This window comes from Camponotus floridanus, unplaced genomic scaffold, assembly GCF_003227725.1.
Source record: "Camponotus floridanus strain SB8 unplaced genomic scaffold, Cflo_v7.5 scaffold32, whole genome shotgun sequence".
In the NCBI taxonomy this organism is placed as follows: domain Eukaryota; kingdom Metazoa; phylum Arthropoda; class Insecta; order Hymenoptera; family Formicidae; genus Camponotus; species Camponotus floridanus.
This window is the reverse complement of record NW_020229459.1, coordinates 137,696-157,224: the sequence shown is the minus strand read 5'-3', so window position 1 is coordinate 157,224 and position 19,529 is coordinate 137,696. Positions and strand designations below refer to the sequence as shown.

General features: G+C 38.4%; 1 protein-coding gene across 1 annotated transcript in view; it reads right to left on the bottom strand.

Moving 5' to 3' along the window:
* The window catches only part of LOC105256003 (fasciclin-2), a 33,515-nt gene extending 14,466 nt beyond the window's left edge, over positions 1–19,049 (bottom strand). Inside the window, exons 1-7 of the mRNA XM_025410423.1 lie at positions 18,904–19,049; positions 17,237–17,411; positions 16,096–16,119; positions 12,004–12,176; positions 10,969–11,234; positions 9,018–10,074; positions 8,145–8,597 (exon numbers count right to left, since the gene is read on the bottom strand). Coding sequence (XP_025266208.1) covers positions 8,145–8,597; positions 9,018–10,074; positions 10,969–11,234; positions 12,004–12,176; positions 16,096–16,119; positions 17,237–17,411; positions 18,904–19,018 — 2,263 coding nt within the window. The 5' untranslated portion in view covers positions 19,019–19,049. The remainder of the gene's footprint in view (positions 1–8,144; positions 8,598–9,017; positions 10,075–10,968; positions 11,235–12,003; positions 12,177–16,095; positions 16,120–17,236; positions 17,412–18,903) is intronic.
* Positions 19,050–19,529: the final 480 nt, after the last annotated feature.

Below are 19,529 nucleotides of genomic sequence, written 5' to 3'. Positions count from 1 at the left end.
CAGTGTACGCGTTGTACCCTATTATTTCGGCCCTATTATCTCCCGAGGGAGCGGCGCCGGTTCTGCTCTTGACATGGTGAAAAAAAAAAATTTGACAGTTGGAAAATTGAGTGAGATTTTCATTCCTTAACCTTGAGAGGGCCGCTTAAGTGATTCAAAAAATTTTTGTCCAGTTTTTATTTGAAAATATGTATCCAAGTATTTTTAACGTCTCTGATGACGAATCCGTTATTATATTTTCGTAATTCAAAATGGCGGATCAAAGATGGCTGGAAGATCGGAAAAATTTAACATTTGCATTACCCTTGCGGAAAGCCACTATAGTTGCTCGACTTTTGATCGATACTTTACCCATGATCAATCCAGGATATAAGATAACTTTTTCATGCATTTTGTGAGGGGGATCGAGTACCTCCCCGGCCCTCTAAAGGTTAAAATTGTCGGAAAAAGGCAATCGATTGTCGAAATTATCGGAAGCTGGACGAGGCTACTGGGAAAATTGAGCGAGATTTTTATCCCTTAAAATTGTCGAAAAAAGACAATCGATGGTCGACGAAATTATCGGAAGATCGACGAGGCTACTAGGTTTCTTCCCCCGAGAGGCGAAATCCCGGGGGATGATGGTACAACCACCTGATCGTACAACCATTGCCACTCGAGGCGACTCGGTCGGAATAATCCCGCGTTCCCCGTTAATTGATTTCCCCCTTTCGCGGAATCGCGTCCTCGACGACTCCGAGGACGACTCGGGGGTGAAAGCAAACACTCGCGTGCGGAACAATGAGTCGTCGTCCTCGTCGGGAATCGCGAATGGAGCATTTCTACGCTCGCAATTTATACCGGGAGGGGGAGTAGTTTGCGCGAGGGATCGATCCTCGAGTAACGAAACAAAGCCGGCGCGAGAGGTGAATCCCTGTTCGAGAGGGATCGTCGATCGATTCGCCCGAGGATCATCTTCCATTTGAATCTCCTCCCCGGAAAGAGGAAGGAGGAGGGAGAACAAACTCTCGTGCTCTCGTAATTAGTTCCCCCTCATCCACCCCCCCCGGGCGCGAATCGCGAACACACGCGAACAATCGCGCGGAAAGAGCCATTTGTACAGATTGTATACCTATTCCGAGCGCTTTTGGCGTTTAATACAGCCCCGTTCGCTTCCGTATCCTTTCGACGCGTGTACAAAGGATTCGTATTTTCGCCAACTCGCCAAATTTCATCATCCAATTTCCGAAGGATCATCCAATCTTGCGAAGGATATATCCGTTACAGGTGTCTTTCCGTCAACAAATCGGATATCCGGGTATCCCAGGACTTGAACGTCGAAGATTTGTACGCTAATGTTCTCCGCCCGAAATACAAAGGGCCCTGAAGGAATGTTCGAAGCCAACAGCCGGTCTAAAAAAGTTGTCAAGTCGCGGAAAAGGTACCTGAACGTAAAGATACCCATTCATGGGAAGGGTGACAAAGTGTGATTCGACGGGAAAATAAAATAGTTTCTGGACAGCGTGAAAAATTCCGCGTACAAGATCCTTGTATCCGGAGACCCCCTAATGGGAAGGAATGTTCGAAGGCAACAGCCGGTCTAAAAAAGTCGTCAAATCGCGGAAAAGGTACCTGAACGTAAAGATACCCATTCATGGGAAGGGTGACAAAGTGTGATTCGTCAACGGGAAAAGAAAATAGTTTCTGGACAGCGTGGAAAAATTCCGCGTACAAGATCCGTGTCGATGTAATTCGCATTTTCAGGCAAATACGCGGTAAACGACTTTACAACAGTCGGTCCCATCCCCGGGAAACGAGAAAAGTAGATTAGACTCGGGCCGAATTGCGCGCGATTCCGTTCGCAAAGTGAAATGACGGAGGAGACCCGAGTCTCTCTCTTTGTCGGGGCTCCGACGTGCTAAATCGATGGGATATAGTCCACTTGGCTATTGCAATTCCATCCTGGATCCTTTTAGCGAGACAAAGTGTGAATTTCCGTTGGCCGGTTGCGAGAGCGCGTTTTCCTGGCGGCCGGGAATAGAGGAGAACTCGTCGAGGAGAGGACAACTATCCCATTCTCGCCCTGTCCTCCCCTTCTTCTGGCCCTGCTATTCATCGTCGACATTGTCTCAACGATTTTAAAGCCTTCCACCCGCGCCCGTCGTCCTTCATCGCGAACCCAAAGCCATCAAAAGGCCTCCCTTCGGTCGTCTCGGTATTTCCAAAGTTAAGAGATAGATTGTCCTCGTGGCGTTTGCACGTGACTGTCGTTTTCCGTAAACTGATCGTGAGTCTAGTCGACATTTTTCCGATTAGACTGGACCTGATGGGATTAAACGCAAATAAAGAGAGTGCTTAGTCGTGGTTCATCTATCACGTGCTATCTAATCATGGCTGAAGTCTCGGTACATATCGGCTTTCGCGTTATCGATACGTACACGTCGATACCCTGAAGTTAGATTGATCAATATACGAGTTTATACCACTTATCTTGGAAAGATAAGGAGTCGAATAAGAAGAGATTCAACTGCCAACGTGATGGATTCGCGTTTCTTGGACGTATCTTTCTTCTTCCGAAGCAAGATCCTTATTGGACAGTCTGGATACCCTCGGGGTATCTAATCGATGTTTGCTAAGCTGCAAATACGCAAATATTCATAGTAAGGCCACGTGCGCTTCAATCTTGGTACAAGCTCGCTGCGAACGTCAGTGGGTATCTCGGTTCATCGACAATAATACCGATCGGGTGATGTTATTCGGTAAAATGATTAATATAGATCGGATTATTCTTACGCTAACATATTCGCCTATGTTATTATGGTCCATCGTCCATTTTCGTCGCGTCAAATTTTCATGACAGAATTTTGACGAGCAAATTTACGCGGGATCGACTTTTCATTAGCGCCAATTTAATTTTCTAATATTTTAAATATGTCGAAATAGCATCTCTCGATTAAAATCGGATCCGCTCAAAATAAACGGTACAAAATGGCTGTCTCTCTCTCAATCAATTTTGTGCAACTTGCAGGATTTTTTAATTCTCCTCGCTGCGAAAAATCGATCGCGGAGAAATCCTGGAGAAAAATCCGTCACAAAAATCCGTTCCTCGTATCCGTGGAATTCGCGAACTCGGGTTCCCCACGTTCCCCGATGCCGGGGAACATGTCGCACGCGAATCGGGAACACCGCCGAGTGGAACTCGGCGCATTGCTAAGAAAAAAAAAGAGAAAAAAACAGGGAGGGGAGGGGAAGGGATGAGATAGGGGGATGGTAACGATAATAAAGCGCATGCCATGCGTTGTGGGCTAATATCTAGGAACCCAGGCATTTGCGAACAGACAGTAAAAGGGACAAGAGAGTGAGAGGATACACGGGTCGAAGACCTCGTCACATCGAGATCGATCGTCGGTGTTTTTCGCGCGAGCCTCAGGGAGCCTCAGGGTCAACGTATGCGTGTACGCGCGCGTGTGTGTGTGCGTGTGTGTGTGTGCGTATTGTACGCGTGTGGTTACAGGCACTTGAGGTAAGAGACGACCGCCCGGATACGACCAGGCCTTCGAGATCGAACCGCGTTCCTTTTGTAGTCTCTTTATCCAGGGATCGAGACTGCATAATTCCGCCGAGTTCAATTCCCGACAGGATACGGCCAGCCAGCGATACTTTAACGTCGATCGGAATAATTGCAGTAACAAAGAAACAAGTGGAAAAAATATTAATCATTTAATCATTAAATTTTTTTATAATCCTGTAAATTGGAGGGAAAAAAAAAACAGGACACTCAATGCTTCATTTGAATGAGCAATCCTTATTTAACTCTGCTCCAGTTTGACTCGAAAATGGCATTTTAGTGTCTCATTGAAAATTGAACTCGTCGGAATTAAATCGCTCTCGATTCCTTTTCTCATCTCGCCCGAGTAATTAGTAATTAATTAATCACGACAGTGGCTTCTAATGATAATAATTAGGCGGTAAGTTGCGGCTATTGTCGGTAGCGGCGATTATGTAAAATACAGAAGAGAAAACTACGGTAATAATAATAATAATAATGATAATAATAAGAGTTGATAATTATAATGTAAATGTAATAAGAGAATCGTATAATCGTAATGATATATCGCAACACACAGATCATGCGCACACTAAACACGTATCTGAAAAACTAGTCAAGCGAAACTAATGACTGCACGAGCTTTCCCAGAAAAGTAAAAATTACAAAAAAAAAAATCAAAGGCAAGAGAGGAGAGAAAAATCATATGCAATCACACTGAAATCAATCCAACTGAAAGAATTTTAATTAGAGCCAGTCTGTGCCAGTCGTGTGAGTCATCGTTTGTGCGGACTCTCTCAAATTTTGCCGCGCGATTAATCCTAGAACTCGACCTCGTCGAGTCGAGAACGCGCTTCCACTTCGCGAATCTTTATATAATCTTTATATAATTAATTGTTTGCAATGAGATTTTACTTTGAGTAAATATTAAAAAAAAAAACATTTTTCAGAAGAACGTATTTAATTTTTCCATACATGTCAAACAGCCCAAATATACGCTAATCAGCTGTTATAATACTTTATAATCTCGATATAAAATATTTTTTTAAAATTCATATTTCTAAAATAAAAAAAAACTTTCCAAAATAATTCCGTGTGAAAAGTGCAAAAAAAACATTTTTCATAAGAACGTATTTAATTTTTGCATACATGTCAAACAGCCCAAATATACGCTAATCAGCTGTTATAATACTTTATAATCTCGATATAAAATATTTTTTTAAAATTCATATTTCTAAAATAAAAGAAAACTTTACCAAAATAATTCCGTGTGAAAAGTGCAAAAAAACATTTTTCATAAGAACGTATTTAATTTTTCCATACATGTAAAACAGCGCAAATATACTCTAATCAGCCGTTATAATACTTTATAATCTCGATATAAAATATTTTTAAAAAATTTATATTTCTAAAATAAAAGAAAACTTTACCAAAATAATTCCGTGTGAAAAGTGCAAAAAAAATATTTTTCATAAGAACGTATTTAATTTTTGCATACATGTCAAACAGCCGAAATATACGCTAATCAGCTGTTATAATACTTTATAATCTCAATATAAAATATTTTTTTTAAATTCATATTTCTAAAATAAAAGAAAACTTTACCAAAATAATTCCGTGTGAAAAGTGCAAAAAAACATTTTTTATAAGAACGTATTTAATTTTTCCATACATGTAAAACAGCGCAAATATACTCTAATCAGCCGTTATTATAATACTTTATAATCTCGATATAAGATATTTTTAAAAAATTTATATTTCTAAAATAAAAAAAAAAACTTCCAAAATAATTCCGTGTGAAAAGTGCAAACAAACTTTAGCTTCGCAAAATGTCAAAGACTTCTACCACTTGAAATCTATGATCGCGCTGACAGGTCGAATAGAGTCGGGTTCTAGAATTAAGGTTCCCGGATCCTCCCTTGTGCAAGGAGGGATTTTCGCTCGTTCGCGTGAGATTCTTTGGCCCGCGAAAGAATGTCGCACGGATGCGAGTCACGAGGGCGTCGTCGACTCGAGCGGGAGAGACTTCCCGCCTCGTCGACAGGTATTCTTCGATAAAAACGGATTTTTTCCTGCCGTCCACCCCCTCCCGCTATCATGTAAAGGACCGTACTCGGTTCTTATCGCGTTTCTTATGCATTGTACAACTCGATTAATCTCTTTTTTTTTTTTCCCCCGACAGCCCCATGATGGATCGGCCGAGTAGTCCCAGGTACTCGAGTTTCCTTAATCGCTCTATTGTCCCTCTCTCTCTCTCTCTCTTCCTTCTGCGTCGCGTTCCCCTTATCGTCTTTTTAAAACGTTCATTATCGACTTCCTCTTCGAGGAAAAAAAATCAGATCGCCAAAAAGACACGTGAAACAAGGTTTCCCGGCGTGCGCATTAATTGATGCAAACTCGGTAAACGGTTCTGGTGCTCCGATTGCAGGCATTCGAGACGAGGATTGCATTTCGCGTGATTTACGGAGTCGTCGCGATTTTCATCGCGGTTGCTCGCCTTTTAATATCGACTTTTCCGCTCTCGTCGCCGAGCTTGGCGCGAATCGTTGGCAATCGAGGGCAGTAGCACCCTTGGTACACCTGTCTCGCTGCCTCGTGGTCTCACGCTCGTATAAAGCCAGACATCCATTCGATATAAATCGTTCACGCATCGAACCGACGTACGTATATATATATATATATATATAAGGAAGCACATTCTTTTCGTGAATTATCGCTATAATATAACAGCACATACAAAAGTTTGTAAATTGCAAGAATCTGAAGATCGTCAGTGACTTATAAATACCTCTCAACTCTCCGCGTATCGAGGAAAAGGTCAATCTGAATGTTTAATTAACAAAAAAAATAGAAATTATAACGCGTTTGTGCACAAGACGAGACATTATAAACTGAGATACAATATACGTTATCGTTTTGGTCACCTGAGTTCCCTCGCACCACGACGAACAGCTGAGTCGCATCCGTCACTTACAAGAGCCACCCAAAAAGGGTGTAGAGCCCGGAGGCTCGAACATCCGGAAAGGAAAAAAACGACGAGGAGGAAAACCTACCAGTACGTTTACACTAGACACAATGAACGCATTTATAACAAATAATCAGCATAAATATACGCTTCGCTTCGTGGGTCTCCTTCTCTCGCACACACGCGCGCTTCTGTCTTTCTTATATAAAACCCTACTTAAACGCTACCTCGGAATGTGATCTTTTGCCCCCTCAGCTCTTCGTTGTTGGCGGCCTCCTCCGTTAAACGCTAAATGGATGTAAATGAACGACGCAATTGCGTGTATGTGTGTGTATAAATGTCGCGCGATTAACTTTGGTCGTCGTTTCCCGCGCTAAATATCTCGCCGAGATTCGCGTTCGACTCTCGTCCGATTCCCATCAGATTCGAACGAAACGCGAGACTCGCCAGGAAATCACGAATGCTTGATATTGTATGCTACATTAATAGAACGTGCGTATCTCTCTTTCTCATCCATCCGTGGTGTCTCTCGCTTGTACTTGTCCACGAATTCGCCTCGCCTTCGTTCACGCGTGCGATCACGACGGTTCAGGATTAGCGCGCGAGGAGCAAATATTCCTTACGGCGACTCTAAATGGCTAGAGATAGGAGAATTACTGCTGCGGTAATGGCGGCGACGGCGATCTTGCGAGTATCACCAGCAGCAGATATTACTGTGTAGTCCACAGTGATGCCCGCAGATTCTGAATGGATAAAAAGGCTCTGTGTAAAAAAAATCTTCCCCGTCTTCCAGTCGAGAGAGAGTTTCGGTCATGGCGTTAAAAAAAAAAAAAAAAGAGAGAGAAGTGGAAAAAAAAGGAAAAAAAAATGTCTGACATCTCTATGAAAAAACCCACGGTCGGTTGGGTGGCTTTTAGCTAATTGATGCCTTGCGTGAAGGTTCAAGGGATTTGAGGACTTCTTCAAATTCCTATAACCCTTGATTAACGTCAGAATGGCCACGTGGGGTTTGCTACTCTCGCAGAAATAACATTCCACTTTTTGCGTACAAAGGATAAAGAGATTGTAACGTGCAAAAGTATAACACACTATCTATCGAAACTGACTGTTTCGAGTATTGATATAAAAGTGATTTATTCCTATGTAAGACGTGCGTTTTGTAACGAAAAAAAAATAAAAACAATTATCTTTACCTTGGAAAAAAGTGTCTATAAAATAATAATGATAGATATTTTTGGGGGGGGATAAAAAAGAGCGAGCGAACAAAATCATTCAGGCCTTTCTGGCGATAACAAGATCGTTTTCGCCATCGACAAAGAACCAATTAAAATTACTGGAGAAAAGAATAAAACGTTTAACTGAAGACGAAAACATCTTAGGCGAGGAAAGGAGAGGCCTCAAATTACCCTTTCCCCTCTTTTTTTTTTCGAACAAAAAAAAAATAGGGACGACAAAAACTGACAAACGATTTAAAGATCGCGAAGAAAAAAATATCATTCGGTGCAATAGCTTCGTGCACATATATATATCTCAAAAAGGGAATTATATATCTCGAGTGGAAATTATTCAGAGAAATATAGATACGTCATGGCAGTAATTACGTTGGATCGAAGGAACATCGAGAGTTCATATTGGCGAAGGTCGCGGACTTACCTCTGTTCGTCCTGAATGTGGCGACTCCAGCCTTGCTGTAGCCCATAATGTTGTGAGCCTGCAGCTCGACCCTGTAAAAGGTATCGGAGCTCAGGCCCTTCAGATAATGCCTCGTCCTACCCTGCTGGGACTTGTCCTCCAGGCAGGTGTCGTTCAACACCTCCCATTCGCCCGAGACCTGTCTTGTCTGGCAGTACTTGATACGATACATGTCGATGGGCTCGCCGTTGTCGGGTGGCGTCAGCCAGCTGAGCTCGTACTGGTTATTGAACGTCGACTGCTCGTACTTGGCGTCGGACGCAGTCAAGATCTTGGGCTCGTTCGGCACCGTCTTGCTAGGCGTCGTCTGTTGGAGGTAGGTGCCCCAGTTACTCAGACCGACGTCGTTCCTCGCCGCGAAGCGAAACTCGTAATTCGTCAACGGCTTCAACTTATCGACGACGTAGAGGGAACCTAAAGTACGAGGCATTGCTTTCAGTGTTTTATATATTTCAAGAGAAACTGCCTTCACAATTTAAAGCAACTATTTAACACATAAATTGCCATTAATTTTAAACATTGTTCCGTTTTATTTTTCCCTTTCTATTTCGCGCAGTCCTCATGAATAAAAAGCAAGTTCCATGTTTCTTATTAACTTATCATCTACATATTTAAGAGCAAAAATTCGCGACAAATCTCTTCAAAGCGTATTCGAATTAACCGACTCGTTAATTTAGGTAAAATTAGTTGCGTAAACTCGTTAACGTATTTGCTACTCCCGCTATGTTTGAAGGGGAGAAATTAAAATGTAGAATTTCAAATTGCCCAGGTTTTTAGTAGTTTCAAAGATACAGTTTTACATTCTCTTGCTTTCCCAAAAAGACAGAGACTCACCGACAGACCACGTCCTGTTTTGCGCCTGATTCCAATTCTGCAAAGGATATATCCTGTATTCGACGCTGATGGTTTCGATGGGTAGATCAGGAGACATCGGTGGTACCAGATCGAATTTCATCGACGTGGCAGTTTGCTCGATAATTTTGGCGTTCAAGAGTTCACTCGGCCTCTTCGCCTCCTTCAGCTCGATCAAGTGTTTTCGCGACCCATGAAGATTCGTGGCGATGCATTTGTAAATGGTATAATACCTGTAATCCTTCGGATATACCTCGAGAGTGGAGGTCGGTCCGCTGCCAATCACCCGGATCGCGTCGTCGCCTTCGATTTTTTCGTTGTGCTTCTCCCAGTAAATCGTCGCGTTCGGTATGCTTTCGGCGGTGCAGGTAAGATTCACCGGCCGCTGCTCCCACGAGTAGATCGTGATGTTTGCCATGTTACGGAAGGTGGGCGGGTACTCGACTGTCAGGTGACCGTTCTTGTAAGCGACGCCGCCCATGTTTTTGGCCACGCACTCGTACAGGCCATCGTCCTTGATGATAGCGTTGTGGATCGACAGGATGCCGATCGTCTCCCAGGACGCTTCGTTCACCTTGTTCGTCATGATGAGCCGATTGTCCTGCGGCTGAGAGCCCATCTGGTACTGCCTGTCGGCCGTGAGCTTCCTGAAGACCACCACGGGCGGCGGCCGGCCGAAGGCCTTGCACACGATGTCCGTGTCGTTGTGCTGCACCACGGTCTTGTTCAGGAACTCCATGATCTTGGGCTTGACGATCACGTTCACCTGGATGTTGGCGGTGGCTATGCCAGCGGCGTTTCCCGCTCTGCACTGGTACTCGCCCGAGTCCTCGCGGTTCACGTTGATGATGGTGAGCACACCCGTGATCGGATCGACCCCAAAGCGATCGGTGATGGAGAGATTTTGCTTAGTGAGAGTCTTGATCCAGCTGAACGTTGGAGACGGCTTGCCGATGGCTTTGCACTCGATGTTCGCATTCTCGCCCTCGACGAGGTCTATCGGGCTAGAAATCTCCTCGATGGACGGTCGCGTGTGCACCTATATGAGAATCATCGAACAAGATTATTAGGCAAAATTTATCAGATTATTAAAGATAAATAGATTTATCCAAGTTTCTCTTCGCATCTATTTCGATGTATGTTAAATCTAAATTAATGTATATTAAATTGGAGAAATATATTAATAAACTAGTGACACAAAAAGATGACAATTATAATCATCGGAATAAGAAGTGTATTAAAGATAAAAATTACTCCGAAAGATTTGTAGAAATATTTCTTTATTTTTCTCTTCTGATTCCAATTTTTCTTTTCTTAAACTTGAAGTTTAATTAGTGCTTAATTAATATAGTTATACCTCAACGCGGATAAGTCGCTCTTGCAATTCTCCCGTGGTCTGCACCGACGCGCGACAAGTGTATATGCCATCATCGGATTCCTGTACCTTCGAGATCGTCAAGGAGTAAGCGTTTATGATATAATGGTCGTTTGTCTTTATCAGTTCCCCATTATAAAGCCAATCGACCGATGGCGAAGGCCTAGCTCGTACTTTACACATAATAGAAAAGTCTTCTCCGAGAATGGGATATTGATTTGGCGGCGCGTTGTCCCACGTGATCCCAACTAACAAAAATTAACAACAAATTAATAGTTGTCGTCAATAGTTTTTAAAGGAAAGTTATTAAAAGTTTCATCTCTGATTCAACTGTAAATTTGCGTGGAGCTTTTTTTCAGTTTACAATTAAAAGCTGGGAAATATATGTCGTCCTTGGGGGAAAATCATCAAGTGACATTTTAAAAGTATGTAAAATTTCATTTTACAAAATAATTTATTTTTTTGCCAATTAATTATTTTACATTTTTAATTGGATATATTTTTGCATTGCAATTTTTAATTTGAAGTTTAATTAGTGCTTAATTAATATAGTTATACCTCAACGCGGATAAGTCGCTCTTGCAATTCTCCCGTGGTCTGCACCGACGCGCGACAAGTGTATATGCCATCATCGGATTCCTGTACCTTCGAGATCGTCAAGGAGTAAGCGTTTATGATATAATGGTCGTTTGTCTTTATCAGTTCCCCATTATAAAGCCAATCGACCGATGGCGAAGGCCTAGCTCGTACTTTACACATAATAGAAAAGTCTTCTCCGAGAATGGGATATTGATTTGGCGGCGCGTTGTCCCACGTGATCCCAACTAACAAAAATTAACAACAAATTAATAGTTGTCGTCAATAGTTTTTAAAGGAAAGTTATTAAAAGTTTCATCTCTGATTCAACTGTAAATTTGCGTGGAGCTTTTTTTCAGTTTACAATTAAAAGCTGGGAAATATATGTCGTCCTTGGGGGAAAATCATCAAGTGACATTTAAAAGTATGTAAAATTTCATTTTACAAAATAATTTATTTTTTTGCCAATTAATTATTTTACATTTTTAATTGGATATATTTTTGCAATTATTTAACTGCAAAAATCCAATTAAAAATATGAGACAATTAATTGAAAACTAAATAAATAAAAATAGAATTGGATTAGATTTTTTCAAAAATAATTCATCGATTTTTTAAATATAACATCTGAATGCGAAATAATAGAAAGATAGATTTACCCCGGCTTTAAAATATCCTATATCTGATATAAATTTTACCGAATGTTCCATTGAAATCTTTTTCTAACAAAAAAAACCGCTTTTCAGTGGCTATTAAAGATTAAAATTAAATATCTATTTTTTCTTTACCGGAAAAAGTTACACATGGCTTCCGATAGAATTTTAATCGAGAAATTCTGTTATCGTTTTTTTTTTTTTTCTAGATTTTTATAAACGTACAATGTACGTTTCCCGCGTATCGCTTCCGCCTTGAAATTAATTAAACGCTATTCGATATCACTCGGGACGCTTCGTATATCGGAATATAATTTCTCTCGGAAATTAAAATTCTATCGCGCTCCTCTAATCCCATACTTACTAATGGTATCGATTGTCACGGACTTGTTCAAGAACTGGGAATCCGCATAAATACCCTTGCAGGTGTACTTTCCGGCCTGCTCCTCCTGCAGAGAATTAAAGAAGAGAGACAGACTGTGGTCCTCCTGGTGCTTCTCGGTGTACATGGCAGGCTTGGAGATACCCGTGTGCGTCCTGTGAAGAATAACGTCACGATTTGCCGAGAGAAAACTCGAAATGTCGATCCAAAACATTTTGTACTTCTGTCAAAATTTTCTCGTGTAAAAATTTTTGTGTTAAATTTTTAACATACTCTTATGTTAATGTAACATATTATCGTCGCGTTATTTTGACATTTCTGCGTTAATATTCACCGTTTCTAAGAGTCAAAACAACACAATTAATATGTAAATGCACGAATTTTGATGAAATATGTTATATGTTAAAATGAACAGACAAGTTGCGCTATTTTTCTATCTATAACAGTTTCCATATGTTAAATCGACATATCTCCTCTGTCATTTATCATAAAAATGTAAGAATAACATCTTCTTTTAATTAAATTTAACATTATAAATATGTTAATTCAACATAAACTTTATTTCCAGATAAAGTTGAAGCGTTACACTTTTGTGTTAATTTTTAAACATATTACTTGTGTTATTTATTTGCATCCTTGCCTTCTGTTAAATTAACATTAAAATTAGAGTGGATAAATTGGGACATGTGAAATATGTTAAATTTAACACAAATTTTTTATTGCACGGTAAAAAACATTTTGTATTTCTGTTAAAATTTTCTCGTGTAAAAATTTTTGTGTTAAATTTTTAACATACTCTTATGTTAATGTAACATATTATCGTTACGTTATTTTGACATTTCTGTATTAATATTCACCGTTTCTAAGAGTCAAAACAACACAATTAATATGTAAATGCACGAATTTTGATGAAATATGTTATATGTTAAAATGAACAGACAAGTTGTGCTATTTTTCTAACTATAACAGTTTCCATATGTTAAATCGACATATCTCCTCTGTCATTTATCATAAAAATGTAAGAATAACATCTTCTTTTAATTAAATTTAACATTATAAATATGTTAATTTAACATAAACTTTATTTCCAGATAAAGTTGAAGCGTTACACTTTTGTGTTAATTTTTAAACATATTACTTGTGTTATTTATTTGCATCCTTGCCTTCTGTTAAATTAACATTAAAATTAGAGTGGATAAATCGGGACATAGAAAATATATTAAATTTAACACAAAATTTTTTACTGTATAAACAACAATACGTAAAGGGATCGATAACGATCACGCGTCGCGCGGTGACGTTAACGATATCCCTCGTGGATGACGTGAGAATGATGCGATCAACGAGATGCATTCACGTGATCTCGTATTATTCAATGTTGCACGGTACGGACGGTGCAACGTATCGGCGGATGATAGCGAGCACAGGTGAGAGATGTGATGTATTCAAGCAATTTCCATCTAGTGCGCCGAGCAAGTATGAGATGCTGGATGTAATATCGCGCGACATCGATGATGAAGGTTACGAATATGGATATTGCGGTTTATGAAGGTGGCTCGAGGTGACAGAGGCACGGCTGCTCCGCGACATAATTCCATCCTTATGCAGCGGAAAATGATTATAACGCTTCAAACGTGTTGAATAAGAAGCATCGAACAACACCTGATGGAGAAATATTAATTTATCGCGAAGCAGCCGGATAATGATAATTTACAATGATGATTGCACGAGTAGAATGGAACGCAAGGCATTGCGAACAGAGAGGAGATAGCGTGAGAAAGTCATTGGGAAAGATTACGTGACAGTCTGTCGATTATTCTAAAGTCCCGACAGAAAATTCCTATCCCGACATTTTTCTGCTTTGATGAATGGCACGTGAATTTTCTCCAGCTTGGAGTGTCTTAAATCTTGTAAAAGAATTCTCTGAAAATTCCCTAATTTTTTTCAGATTTTTTGCTCAAAATTCTGGATAAAAGATTATTTTAGATCTCTTTCTTTCGAATGCAATTTTTTTAATTCTTTCGACTCATACAAAGGAAAAATAAAAAGTTTCAAGTGCCAGAAAATGTGATTGATAAGAAAACCGAATAGCTTTCATAAGATAAACATTTTTACTTTTTCATCACTAAAAATTATAATAAAAAATACTGCAAATTCTGTCAATTGACATCAAATATACAAAGATGGTTATAAATTTATATTTTAAATATATATAATACACAATTTGACCAATGGATAAATTACTGAATCGTCTCTTCAAAAATTCCCCGAGTTCCAATAAGAATCCATGAGAGTTTCCTGAGATTTCTTTCCAGATAAAAATAATTACCTCAGATTCTCTGACAAGGTTCTCTCTAGGTTCTCCAAGGAATAAATACCTTGTTCAATCTCCACTCTCGATTTTCGTAAATAAACTTGTAACGGACGCTATCGAGAACTTAATTGAGTGACTCGATTGCGGGACCATTTTGCCCGGAAATGTCACGCGCGGCACTCTTGACGACGAATGTACTTAATTATGCAAATCGGGGTAATTCGTGCAAACACGCGACGCGATGAATCAGTTACCGGGGTTAACGTTCGTAACATTATTTGATCGCCGGATTAAATACTTGCAGCGCTAGCAACGCGCGGTACATACATTAGCTGTTGGCGATATCGCGAACGGACTTGCACGGAACGGTATAATGTACAAATGTTGCAAATGCTGTTTGAAATGGAATCTTTGCTCGAACTGCGCCAGTGCGGAGCTGCTTAATTGCCGTTTATAAACGCCGTGTCCCAGAAAGTTCATGTTTCATTTTTAATTCCTAGCGCTCGGTTCAGTCAAAGAGCTCGTTAACATAAAAAAAAAAAAAGACTTCAAACTGACTTTAACGAATAAAATTTCTCTTCTCTGTATTTTTTATTACGTCAAATAAATTTTCCTTTTTTTTAAATAATAATTTATGCATAAAATTAATATAATTAATTAATTTTAAAAAAGTGTTCAAATATTTGACGAATTTTTGCGAAATGCAAAGCAGCGAAAATCATTGAGAAATAATTTCAGGGAAATTTTCAACGATGAGAATTATAAAGTAGGATTGGTAAAAAAATCTAGAGAATTAGAAAAGGAATTTAATTTGTACACATTCGAAACGCACAAAGTCGGCAAGATTTTTCACAGAATCGTCGGAGAGAAGTGCGATTGTTTCAAGTCACTCTGTATAACACGAACGAAAATTTCGTTCGCCGACCGACGAGTATTTTTTTTTTCTTTCACGAGCCAACGAGCTTTTCCGCTTCGAGCGTGCGTTCAATAAGTCAGGTTCGAATCGTTCGGAACTTTTCCGAATGGCTTAACGAGCGATAGCCAGTTCGCGAACTACGATACGGCAATTAAGAGCGTAGAACCGGGAAAACGCAGTGGCTGCATCGTGAGAAAATGATGGTGTCGAACGCGAAATGAGGGTGGATGTATCGCGAGTGAGAGAAATGAAAGTAGGAGGCACACGGTGAAAAACATTTTGTATTTCTGTTAAAATTTTCTCGTGTAAAAATTTTTGTGTTAAATTTTTAAACTCTTATGTTAATGTAACATACTATCGTTGCGTTATTTTGACATTTCTGCGAATTAATATTCATCGTTTCTAAGAGTTAAAACACAATTAATATGTAAATGCACGAATTTTTGATGAAATATATTATATATTAAAATGAACAGACAAGTTATGCTATTTTTCTATCTATAACAGTTTCCATAAGTTAAATCGACATATCTCTTCTGTTATTTATCATAAAAATGTAAGAATAATATTTTCTTTTAATTCAATTTAATATAAATATGTTAATTTAACATAAACTTTATTTCCAGATAAAATTGAAGTGTTATACTTTTGTGTTAATTTGTAAACATATTACTTGTGTTATTTATTTATATATTTGCCTTCTGTTAAATTAACATTAAAATTAGAGTGGATAAATTGAGACATGTGAAATCTGTTAAATTTAACACAAAATTTTTTACTGTGCAGAGAACGAGAGTTACTATATGATTGCGACGTTTAAATCTGCAGTGGGTTTTATACTCGCCTTTCGAGCGGCAAGACGACCAGTCTGCGTTAAAGAAGTGACAGAAAGATTTCTCAAATTAGTGTGAAAGTACGCCTTCTTGTTTACGCATAAACGCAATGCGATATATTGTTGAATTAAAGCCTCTTGACTAATGATTTTTATCTATAATCATTGGCATCAATTGAGCATAATCGAAACCGCAAAGTTGTGCAAAATACAGTTGCAATTATTTTTCAATATTTTAATCTAAAAAATTCTTAGAAGAATCATTGAATTAAATTAAATACGTTGAATTAAAATTGTAATTAAAATCTTAAATTTTATATATTAATAAAAAATAAAATAATTATTTATCATTATTTATATATAATATATAATACACTCTCATTTATCAAAGTAATCTAAATAAAAATACTTGTATTAAAAATAAATACCTTATTTAAATTCATGTCATTCATTTCGTCAAGAAAATTTAATAAATCCTTTAATATAAAATTATTTTAGCGATTACGGATAAAAACTGATATAGCTCATACTGGATCTAAATTAAAATCATGCGAAATTTAGTAGTTGAACAGACTAAAATATTAAGTTTCTTCAATTAATTTCTACTTTAATTTCAACATCGAGAGGTCCCATACATTTTTAATATGATTTTATTTTTAAATATTACATTGTGGTCTCGAACGTTATTAATTTCAATATAAATTTTATGAAAAATTTATCAAATTGTTCACAAATTAACGATTTCATCAACTTGTATTTTATTATTGAAAGTTAATAAAATTTAATTATCTTGTCAATAAAATATTAAATTCATTACGGCTACGTTAAATTTTCTCCCCCAAATAAAATAAAACTGTAGTGTATTTTAATTAAATCTGAATATATATAATCGATTGATATGACAGCAATGAATATCAATAAAAAGAGAAGGTAATAAAATTCATTAATCTTTTAATTATTCAACAAGATTCTTTTACAAAAATAAAAAAAAATTGCAGCATCGTCGCACCAACGGCATGTCGCAGCTTATATCCCTGATTGCTTGCGGCCGTCATCTCGAGAGCCGATTGCAATACAGACGGAGGCAACGTCGTTGGTGCGAGCGTTTCGAAAATGTCATTTATAAGCAACAGAGCCGACGTAATCGACTTACTGGAGGGACTCGATCGTGCGATTCTGCGGGTCCAGCCATTCCATCTGGTTGACGAGACTCGGGTCGACTGCCTTCGGTTTGCACGTGAGAATGATGCTGGAGCCGATCGGCTTCGTCTGCGTCTCGCCGCTCGGCAGGATCTCCAGGTGAGGATGCGTCTCGTTCTTCGCGTAAGCTGCAAAAGAGTGAAACCGCAAACGGTTATTATAATCGGAGGATACATGTTCGCGTGTTCGACAAGAGACGCCGGCGAGAAACACCGGTCTCGATCCAACGATTAGAGTGATTGCGCGTAACCCACCGATAATGACAGCAAATCGCCTCTAAGGAAAACACCGGGAAGATGAGAGGAATATGAGAGGAAAGTGCTTACGCACTTGCGCGTTCCCTTCCCTTTTTCAACGATGATTATCCCATGCGCCTCGCCGTGAACGTGTAATTTCTCGTTTGCAATTAAAATGCCGCTTTAAATTCCTTTATGAGGGATCTTTATAATTCACAGTTTTACACGTATCCACCTTTTAGTTTTTTTATCATAATAAATATTAATTAAATATTACACGGTGGATAAATAAATTAAATATATACATTAATTTATTACGTCATTATAATTTAATTAAATTATAGTAATGTAATAAATTCATGTAATTTTAAATTAAATAATTAATTAATTTATATATTATGTTTTTCTTATAAAAAAATTAATTATTACATTTTTGTTGCGTGACTCAATCATACTTATAAAATTCATTTTTTTTTTAATATTCAAAAATACACCAGTTTCTCGCAACACACTTTCACCTTTGCTCGCGTCACACCTTCATGTTAATTTCATTAAGATAAATAAGAGATAAAAATTAATTTGATTAAAATTGATTTTTATTTATTTTATTAAAATTAATTACTTCAAAATTCGAAGACGAGGAGATGAACATAAATTAAGTATACACATTAATTTATTACATCATTATAATTTAATTAAATTATAGTAATGTAATGAATTCATGTAATTTTAAATTAAATAATTAATTAATTTATATATTATATGTTTTTCTTATAAAAAAATTAATTATTACATTTTTGTTGCGTGACTCAATCATACTTATAAAATTCATTTTTTTTTTAATATTCAAAAATACACCAGTTTCTCGCAACACACTTTCACCTTTGCTCGCGTCACACCTTCATGTTAATTTCATTAAGATAAATAAGAGATAAAAATTAATTTGATTAAAATTGATTTTTATTTATTTTATTAAAATTAATTACTTCAAAATTCGAAGACGAGGAGATGAACATAAATTAAGTATACACATTAATTTATTACATCATTATAATTTAATTAAATTATAGTAATGTAATGAATTCATGTAATTTTAAATTAAATAATTAATTAATTTATATATTATCTGTTTTTCTTATAAAAAAATAAATTATTACATTTTTGTTACGTGAATCAATCATACTTATAAAATTCATTTTTTAATATTCAAAAATACACCAGTTTCTCGCAATACACTTTCACCTTTGCTCGTGTCACACCTTCATGTTAATTTCATTAAGATAAATAGGAGATAAAAATTAATTTGATTAAAATTGATTTTTATTTTAATAAAATTAATTGCTTGAAAATTCGAGGAGATGAACCCGCGCAATTGCGGCCTTACCCACGCGGGGGGGACGAGACGACGTCGTCGCCGGCGACGGCGGGGGTGGCGGCGGCGCCGTCATCACGTAAATACACAAGACGGAGAGGCAGAGCGACGTCGTCTCGGCGCCCATGGTCGCTTCGCTTCGCGTAACGCCTTCGGGGACGCTTCCGAGGTGCGTGCGTCAACTATGACAACGGAATGCGTGCGTCGTCGTCGTCGGAATGCGCGCGATGGGCGCCCGACGTGGCGGCGCGACGGACAGGCATAACAGGAAGCGGGAATTGAGCTAATTAATTGCGGGCCGGGCGAAAGTGCGGAATTGCCCTAACTGGGAAACGCTCTCCGTGATCTACCCCTCCTCCTCCTCCTCCTCTCGTCATCCGGACGCGAGCTGCATCAGCGTCGTAATGCAGAATAGATGTGCACACTCGCGTCCACGGTTGCTCTCTCTCTCTCTCTCTCTTTGTGCCAACTCGGCGAGCTCATTAGCTCGCTAACTTGGCGTACGTGAAGCCTTCTACCTGACGAATGGAAATAACATGGGAAATCATTATCGAATTTACGGCGAGTCAGCTGCGACGGGATTCTATCACGTTAGGTATGCGAGTTTCGTAACGCGCGGAGGAGCGTTGATTTATGGT